This window comes from Pseudopodoces humilis, chromosome 4, assembly GCF_049639895.1.
Source record: "Pseudopodoces humilis isolate 2021_Gansu_Grassland_sample_001 chromosome 4, ASM4963989v1, whole genome shotgun sequence".
NCBI classification, from domain to species: Eukaryota; Metazoa; Chordata; class Aves; order Passeriformes; family Paridae; genus Pseudopodoces; species Pseudopodoces humilis.
The window spans coordinates 60536809-60546759 of NC_142203.1; the positions used below are offsets into that span (position 1 = coordinate 60536809).

At 38.2% G+C, this 9951-nt stretch overlaps 1 protein-coding gene across 1 annotated transcript in view; it reads left to right on the forward strand.

The window, feature by feature from the left end:
- LOC102108470 (chondroitin sulfate proteoglycan 4-like) overlaps window positions 1-9412 on the forward strand; it is a 33281-nt gene extending 23869 nt beyond the window's left edge. Inside the window, exons 8-10 of the mRNA XM_014259873.2 lie at window positions 1793-1962; window positions 6431-6614; window positions 7095-9412. Of these exons, the coding sequence (XP_014115348.2) occupies window positions 1793-1962; window positions 6431-6614; window positions 7095-9145 (2405 nt within the window). The 3' untranslated portion in view covers window positions 9146-9412. The remainder of the gene's footprint in view (window positions 1-1792; window positions 1963-6430; window positions 6615-7094) is intronic.
- The last annotated feature ends 539 nt before the right edge of the window (window positions 9413-9951 follow it).

Here is a 9951-nt window from a genome sequence, read left to right on the forward strand (position 1 = left end):
GTTATGTTTGGGGGAAATGCTGTTTTACAGAAGAGCATGATAGACTTTGTTGTCTGTGTCTCTAGACTATTTCAGCCTGTGGTGTTCCGTGAGTAAGGTCAGGTCTGTTAGGAATCAAGGGGGCTCTGTGATACCAGGTGTGATACCCTGGTATGGTCATGAAAAATTGGAGCAGTAACTTCCATCACTTCCGTGTGACCATGTTACTCTGTCCTACTCTGTTAAGACAATAAGGCCTGATTTACATTACTAGCAGGTTATTGATAAACAACTGCATTTGCAGATTTATGTGGTCTGATTAACTGTTATGCTAAGCTGTACATTCTTGACCACACCTGCTGTACGCACAAGGTCATGGTTCCCTCCCTCCCTGTCACAGAAAAAAATGAAAAGAAGGGAGAGGAAGAGGAGGGAGACTTCTTCAATTAAATATTGTCTGGGAGAATTTTTCTTGACCTGGGAGACTCCTTCACTTTTCAAAACAGTATGGACACAGAGAGACGTGGAAAGATAAAATTAGGAAAACAGCCAGAGACAGAAGATCTTATAACAATTCTGTTTGAAAGTAGTTGTTTGAACCAGAGCACAAGCAGACTCCTGGTATTAATGGCTTTCAAAGCATTCCTATTCACTGCCCTTACCATATTTTTTTTTCTTCTGAATACTGTAGCATCATCTATCTATCTATCTATCTATCTATCTATCTATCTATCTATCTATCTATCTGTATCATATGTGTTATTTTGTCTTATTCTTGTAGCATAGTGCTTTAGTTAAGATGGACTGATATTTCAGATTTCAAGTATATTTACTACCATAAAGTATTTGAAATTATGTATTGAAACCTATATAAGCTTGTTATCCAAGGAGAAGAGAAAATCTGAAAATGGAGACAAAATTGGGGATACAGGGGCAATAGGGTGATGGTAATCTTGCTCCTGTAAAATTATCATTGAACATAAATTTTAGTTTGCTGATTTTGTACCTTAAAACTGCATCAAAAAGAAGCCAGATTTTTTTTTATTTTTTCTTTAAGGAAGTAGCTAGCTTTTAGAAAATTACTGCCCCAGCTGTGTCAAGAATTGTCTTGTTTGACTAATGCCAGAGAGCTCTTCATAATCTTTAAGCCAGAAGGTAGTAACCTTAGTAAGGTGTGTTGCTATGTATTAAAAGGATTTTGTTAAACTCAGTCTCCATCTATCTTAATAAATTATGCATTATTTCAGTTTAGGCTGTTATTTCTGTTACATGGTGTTCGTCCTAGTTTGTTTAATTCAGTACTTACATTTTAATTTTATGTAATGAAAATCCTATTTCATACTGATAAAGCGTATTTTTGTTAATAATTGATTTTGGTTTATGTGTTCACTAGAAGCTTTGCAGTGTTGAGGCTTCTCTCAGTTGCATCATGTATGTCTTCTGTCACAACTGGGAGTACCAAAAACATTGCAGTGTGAATTCGGTTCTAGACATGTGATGTAGAAACAGAACTTCTTATATAATCTCTATTCTATACTTCAGGTAGTTTTTGCAGAAACCAGTATTTAGCAACTACATGTGCTGAAGAGAAGTGCATTTTTTACATTTTTAAAACAAGGGTACATCCTACTAATGGGCTTTTCAATTGAAAAAGCTGTGGAAGGGTTGTAACCAGAAGGTAACTAGAAAAACCCTGCTGATCTTATAAAATGTATAAAATACCTGGGTTAGAGTGTGAGCTGTGCATTCAAAACTTAGACTTCTGGAAAAAAATGCTGTTTTAAATCTTCTTCCTATACTTGATATTTTTCAGGTTCCAGGAAACGTATTTCACAACATGATCTGAAAGCTGTAACCAATGATGTGACCAATGCAGGAAACAGAACTATAACTTTTGTGATTGTAAGTTCCCCAAAACTTGGAAGGCTGATCAGAGTAAATTCTGATACCACTCAGGAAATCTTCAGTTTTACGCAATCTATGGTAAGCATTTACGTTATAACAACTAGTTGAGGGATAGATTGTTACTTCAGAGGACTTCTCAGTTGCTCATTCTTAATGTGATCCCTTTATATCTGTTAAGTAACCAGGCATATGTGACCCATCAGTGCAATCACCCAGATTTGCTATGTCATTAAGTATCTGGCATCTAGTAATGAACACAAGAGGAGCCTTTGTTCCCTTCTGCCTGGATACTAGCAGGGTCTTGGCAATTCCCACTGTTTTGCTTGTAACACTATTTGTCAAGAAGAGCTGTTCTGGTGCCATTAACCAGCAGTCAGAGGTTGGAAGCTTTTAGTTTTTGGCAGAAGGAGCAGCCTTTTTCTCTATGAAAAGTCCAAGTATCAGATTCATTTCAGCTGTACACAGTCCTCATGGGTGTCTCCAAGATGACTTTTATTGACTGGATTGGCTGTGGTACTAAGTGTTTAAAGTGTCTTAACTGTGATACAGGTTCTCTTATTGAATGACTAAAACGTGGCAGCTTATGTAACTTGATGGAAAAATTCTTCTGCAAAAGGAATTACTTGTCTGTGTGCAGAATCTAGGTATAAGTATCTTCAGCATGCATTAAGCTATTCTCAGAAAACTGAAGTAAGGGAGATAAAATGGGGTCAGTCTTCTGACTTTGCTCATGGGAAAACATATGTTTACAGATTTTAATGTAGCTATTAGATTTAGTATATGAAGGAATAAGAAAATATATTGGCCAGAATTTGAAACTTGGGCAGTAACACCTGGAAAAAGGATTTTTTTTTAATTTGTTGTCATCAGACTTTGAAATAACCTGACCAGGGACGGTTGTAGAATGGGTCTCCACGTGGACTTTATAAATCAAGATGAACACAGAATTGTTCTCATAAAAAACATGTAATCTCACTATGTTACTGGTCTTGTCTCAAAAGTTGCTGAGTTTTGTCTAGTTTTATGAAAGAGATGAATTGTATAATGACACTATACCCTTCTCATCCCAAAATGTATGATTTTTATGGGAATTATATGAAACAGGTAGCATTTCAGCTAAGGTTTTGAAGTGTAACTCTTTTTTCCTATGGATATGACCATTATGTGTCTTTATCAGACAGTACCATGTCAGAACATGTCACTTATTCTCTGTAGCTTTAGTTTTTACTAATGTATAGCTAACTTTCCCTTTAACTTTGTAAATTGTATAAGGTTTTGGGCTGAAATAATGTGTATGCTTTTCTTGTCTGTTGGAGATATTTCTATTGGCCATTTTAATTTTGAACTAGTAGAGCTAAATGACTTCTTGCAGGTGGAATTCAAGTATCCAAACAAGCGTGCTATTTATTCTGGTAGAGAATGAGATATAAGGGAGAGAAAGAGGATCCTAAGTAAACTTTCAGTCCAGTGTGTTGTAATCACAGGAAGTTGAATGTGAGTGAAGAAAATTGCATTTATGTTACAAACGCTGTATATTTTCCGTGTAATGGAGAGTAAAGTATTTGGTAATAAGCTTGTAAAACTGAAAATTGAAAAAAATTTTGCATTAGTGTAGGTCTGTGGGTTTTCATTGACTTAATTCTGTGTTGAGGAGCTTGAAATTTCACTTTGGAAAAGTAGTTACTCCTTTTGCTAAGGGACTGGACTCTTTTGTATGCCCTGTGGTTTATTGCTTTGTTGCCAAAGGAAAGAAAAATCTAACTTACATTCCAAGGCATTTTTCTTGAACAGATGTTGTTCAGCTAATATAAGAAAATTATTTGCACATTTAACAATTTGAGTAACACAGGAGTTTTTCAATATAATGTTTGCTTTTTGTTTTTCTCTGCAGTAGAGAAAAACTGTGATATCTTGGAAATATTTTCATCTTGCAGCAAGCCACAGCTTTTTCATTATATAGAGTCGTTGCAGAGGTAAACACAGAAATCCTTACCAATTCCATTCTGTTCTAAGCCCAGACATAAGAATGGATTTGCAGTCAAAAAACCCCAAACAAGCAACCGGTTAAGATTATACTAAATACCACTCAATGTAAAGGATATGTATTGTGCCTGTATTTGTTACAAAAATTTGCTGGTCTCAGCTTGAGGTCCTAGAGAATTTTTGGAAAGTTAACCCTGACCTAACATACCCTTTTGCAATTAAATTTTTTTTGTTTGTCCTGTAATGGCCATTAAGAATTAATCAGTATAGGGAAAGCAGAAACCTGGAGATATGCATAAAGAATTTTATCACATCAGTCTAAATGTTTTAGAGAAAAATTGGGATAGTTGTGAGGCTGCTATGAAAACCTTGAAAGCCCAGTTAGCCTAGTGATCTCAGTGGGGGCTGTTGCAGTAATTTCAGGATTCAGTCTCTCTGTATTCACACCTCAGAATCTGTACTGCTAAAATGCTTCATCTGTGATAACAGCAAGGGGGCTTTGTTTTCTTTTTTCACATCTTTCAAGCATATGTGACAGAAATGTGTACTAATGAGTCACTTCAAGGTGTTTGCAGAGTATGAGGCGTGTGTTAAAATAGTGAATTTAAAACCAGCACCATCTCAGTCAGGGATCTCTTTGGCACAAACTAACACATGCAGGCCTGGTCAGCTGTTGCTGTGCCAAAGATTTAATAGTTGTAACTGTCATCCCTCCAGGCCAGTGAGTGAATTATCAAGCAGACCAGATGCTGAATCTACTGAATAAGATTCAGTAAGTGTTCCAGTCTTGCTGTCATTAGGAATTCTATTACAGTTCCAGTGTATTATAGTATTGATCTTAAAATTCAGTTAAAATTCAATTAAAATGATGAGAAATAATATGAAAATACTGCCTTTTGCTTTGGCGTCTAAAGAGATAAATGGTTTTCTCTTGTATGTGCATTTGTTTCTCTGGAGGTTTACTTCAGTATCTTGCAATACTTTGAAACTTTATTACTCAGAATGGACTGATTAAGTTCCTTGAGTACGATGACCTGCAAGGTCCATGCAGGCAGGGATAGGACAAACCTGATTGTTTCCTGTCTTTTAGGAATCCCCATCTTCCTGTGACGTAGAAATTTTACACTACGTAGTTCCATCAAATTTTGCTTATAAGTGACTGTAAATAACAGTGGTCATTACACTTTCTTCTGGTTTTCCTAGTCTCTTTTGTTAATGATTGATTTTGAACTGTTCAGTCTTGAAGTCATACCAATTGCTCTTGTCCTAGTCAACCTTACCAATAGTGCAACAACCAAGTATCTTTTGCTATTTGCAGGAAATAACTGCATTAAAGTCCTTCTCCAGCCTTCAGCTTTTCATATGCTTTTTCAAGACAAGTAAGCCAGCCCTAACAGTGTTCTTACAAAAAAAACACTAGGTGTATGATACTCTGATTTACTAAAAGTACAGTCTATCTGAGCTCATGATCACCATATCCACTGCTAGTTTGAGATAGTTTCTCAGTATTATATGTATTTCTGCTCTTCATATAAGGCTTTTACTAAGCACTCATGCCCAGTAACATTTCACTTAATTTCAGGAGTTTTTCTGGCAACACAGAATCCATCTTTCTCTTAAGAGAAATGCAGGATAATTTCAGTGTACATACAGGCTGGATTGATGGGCCAAGACCAGTGCTTTGAGGTTCAACAGGGCCAAGTGCTGGGTCCTGCCCTTGGGTCACACCAACCCCAGGCAGTGCCACAGGCTGGGGCAGAGTGGCTGGAAAGGAGCTGGGGGTGCTGGTGACGGCAGCTGAACATGAGCCAGGCTGTGCCCAGGTGGCCAAGAAGGCCAATGGCATCCTGGCCTGGCTCAGCAATAGTGTGGCCAGCAGGAGCAGGGCAGGGATTGTCCCCCTGTCCTGGGCACTGGTGAGGCCACACCTGGAGTGCTGTGTCCAGTTCTGGGCCCTGACTGCAGGAAAGACACTGAGGGGCTGGAGTGAGTCCAGAGATGGGCAGGGGAGCTGGGGCAGGGTCTGGAGCACAAGTGCTGTGAGGAGCAGCTGAGGGAGCTGGGGGTGTTTAGCCTGGAGAAAAGGAGGCTTAGGAGAGATCTTATCACTCTTTACAGCTACCTGAAAGAAGGTTGTGCCCGGGTGAGTGTTGGCCTCTTTGCCCAAAGTAACAAGCAGTAGGATGAGAGGACATGGCCTCAATCTGTGCCAGGGGAGGTTTAAATGGAATAGTAGGATACCTTTCCTCATGCAAAACATGGCTGAGTATTGAACCAGAAAAGTTGTTGAATCATCAACCTGGGTATTTTAAAAGATGTGTAGATGTGGCTATTTGGGACATGGTTTAGTGGTGAACTTGGCAGCCCTGGGTTAACAGTTGGGTTTGATCTTACAGGTCTTCTACAGCCTAAACAATTCTATGATTCTATATACACTGTACATGGACTAAGGTACAAAGGTCTCTTTGAACAATGTTCTCAAGATATTTTTTTCTGTCCTTAACACTCCTCTATTTATAATCACCTTCCTCTTAAACACATGTCTTCTCTTTACCTGGAATAGGTTGATGAAGGTGTGATCATGTATGAACATTTACATGCTGAGTCAGCTGACTGGAGTGCAGAAGATTTCTTTACATTTACAGTCTCCTCTCCACCATCAGCTCTGGATATCCAGATGTTCCATGTTGTCATTTCATATGAAATTGACAGGCATGATCAGAATAGTTGTCTTCTAGCAAATACAGGTAAAATACTTGGTTGTTTGGGCTCAAAATTGTTTTGGATCTGCCAGAGGTCCATTGAAGAATGAACAAAAAAAAAGTTTCTTTCTTTTCAGTAAGCTGTGACCAGAATACTGAAGGGTACTAGCTTGTAAAGCTGCATTCACTGCACCCTTAGAAATGAGGTAGCTGCATATGTTTGATGCTTCCTACAGCTGTATAAAATAGTTAGTTTTCTATAATGGTAGGTGAAAAACACTATCAGAAGCTTTGAGATACTGGTATTTCTTTATTCTTAGTGTATGCATCAGTCAAAGATCTTGTCTCTTATATCTGATTGTATTTTAAAAATAGTGGTAATATATTTTTAGCCATGACATGTGGAAATAAGGATACCACAAAGGAGAAAATTTTTTGAGCATCATCAGTGTTTGATATGTAGTTTCTGAAATAGTGCAACTATAAACTATTCAGTTTCTAATATTCTCTTTTCATTTCTGCCAGGTGCCACAGTCCAGGAAGGAGGTAGAGTATTAATCAACAAAACAAATTTAGATGCTTCAAACCTATTGATAAAGCTACCTGATGTACAGCGCTCCATGTATGAAGTCTGGTATCAGGTTCTATCTTTACCCCAACATGGCATGATTGTTGTTGGAGAGCAAAACATTACCAAAGAAAAGCCTAACTTCTCCCAATATGTACTTGACAAATTTGGAATTATATACATACATGATAATTCTGAATCTCTAAATGACAATTTCACTTTTGCTGTTTGGTTAAACCTAAAGAGCAAGCCTGCTACAAAGCCCCATAGCGAAGTTTTAGAGGAAATGTTTAATATCACTGTTTTCCCAGTGAATGATCAATCTCCAGAGCTGAAGACTAAAAGATTGCACTTGAAAGTCCTGCAGGGAGATGTGTCAGTGCTGGGGCCAGAGAATCTGAAAGTTGAAGACTTAGATAATGCCCCAGCTGAGCTGAAATACACCATTGTTAGTAACCCCAATAACGGTTACTTAGCAATGAAAAGCAATCTCAATGTCTCTATAAAAGATTTCACACAAGCTGATGTTGACAGTGGTAAAGTCTGGTTTGTCCAGGATGGAAGTTCATCTTCTGGGGTGTTTTATTTCAGTGTGACTGATGGTAAACATCGCCCTTTATACAAACTGTTCAGTCTTGAAGTCACACCAATTACTCCTGTCCTAGTCAACCTTACCAATGTTGTGCTGCCGCAGGGCCAGACATCTGTCACTATTACTGACGTTCAGCTTTCAGCTGTCACAAATGGAAAAAGCACTAATATTATGTATGAAATAACTCAGCCACTCAAGTATGGGCACCTCATGATTGGAAATGAGCAGGTTACTAAATTTGAGCAGTCAGATTTGTACTTGGGAAGGCTCTCTTACCACCTGACAAATCTCACTGCTTCCAGTGAAGTACTGGAGTTTATGCTTTTTACTGCAGAAGGCAATCTAACAGGACAAGTGCTGAACATCACAGCAAAGCCTTTAGTACAAATTGTATCTGACCTGCAGATTTCAAATCAAGCAGTTTATAAATTTGGAAGCAGTGACCTGGATGCTTCTGAGCTAGCCAATTTGACACACAGTAATCCTAGATTTGAAGTGATAGTGCCTCCCTCTCATGGAAGGATTGTAAAGAAAAGGTTTGTAAATGATGATATGTTTGAAGACATCCAGACGTTCACCCAGGCTGACATTGATAGTGGTGTTTTGCTTCTGGACATAGACACAAATATGACGGGCATTGATCTATTGAATGACTCATTTACATTTATACTCAGGGCAGATGCTGTGCAGCCTGCTATTGGCTGTTTTCAGTATTCCATTGTGCCAAACAGTCCTCCACTTGGGCAGGGTTTTACAACAGAAGTGCCTTTTGTAACCAGCACAACCACTTTCAAGGCTCACTCAACCCCAAAGGATGAGGCACCAGCCTTCTCACAGAATGAAGAGCCTGCAATAGCACCACAGAAGACTGAACCAACTATGTGGCATGGGCAGAATCACTGGGGAAACCTGCATGAGAAAGGTCCACTGCTAAATCAGGCAGTGGGAACAAGTGTATCTGTGGAGTTGAAGACTACAAACCAGGTTAATGCTGGGAGTCCCAGAGTGCAGGCAGGTGAAAACAACCCTTGGTACATCATTATCTCCCTGGTCCTGGTGTCTGTGCTACTCATTGTTGCTGTTACTTCTGTGTGCATTTTGTTAATGTGTCAGAAGAAAGAGAAGACAAAACCTTTAGTCAAAAGTCAAACAGATGCAATCCTGAGTAGTGCAGATCAATGTCTGGAACGGAGCTTGACTGTGCCCACTGTCACAGTGACTCCTCTCCTGAAGGGGGCTGAGAGAAGTACAGCCTCAACATTCATGGCAATAAAACATGAGCAGCTGCTTCCTACAGTGGTTTCTCCAACTACAGAAAGGTATCTGAAAAACAGCTTTTTAAATCTTGATCCTGAAATGATCCAATATTGTCGAAAAACAAACCCAGCTTTGAAGCACAATCAGTACTGGGTATAGCTACACCAATTTTGGTGATGCTAATTGATGTAGTATGGAAAAGTGAATATATATTGTTGACATGTAATTTGTTCTTTATTACACTCATTTATTATAGGCCAAATGATACACTGTGTGTTAGATGAAATCTAAATACCTGTGAAATAATAATAATAGTAATAATAATCCTACTGATTACAGTGGCTGTAGTAGAAGATTTGCAGTTGGTATGTCAGCAAAATTCTCAATTCAGTTGGGAATTTGGTCTCATGGATTTTGAGTGCGCCCCATGTATGCAGTATTTTTTATTTCCCATGACAGGTAAAATAGAATGTTCTATCATGGATTATATACTTTTAATAGAATTGTTGCATTTTTTTAAAGAAAAAAACTAATTTTGCAATAAAGGTCTTCTATTCCTTCTGAATCACTACTTCTCTTTGAAGAACTTAAAATTGTTTCAGTAAGTAATTTTTCCATGGTGCTAATTTCAATAATGTAATTTTGACCTGAAGGCTGTTCAGAGGCCAATATTAAAGAAACAAAACTGAATATTTTGATAGGTGTCTGGACTGGATATCCAGAATTTAATTCAGCAAGAACAATGCAGCAGTGAATAAGAATTCTGAATAAGGGTGGAATACTGTGAGATATTGTTTGTTCCTTTGGTTTCTTTTTTCCTTATTTGATACTGGACTCTAGCCTTTAGTGTCTGAAAACTGGTAAAATCCATCCACCTCTACTCCACATGGTAAAAACTGAGTATCTGTCAAGTCAGCCTGTTTGCTTAATTACCTTTAGGCTTAGATTATGTCCAGATGTGCATA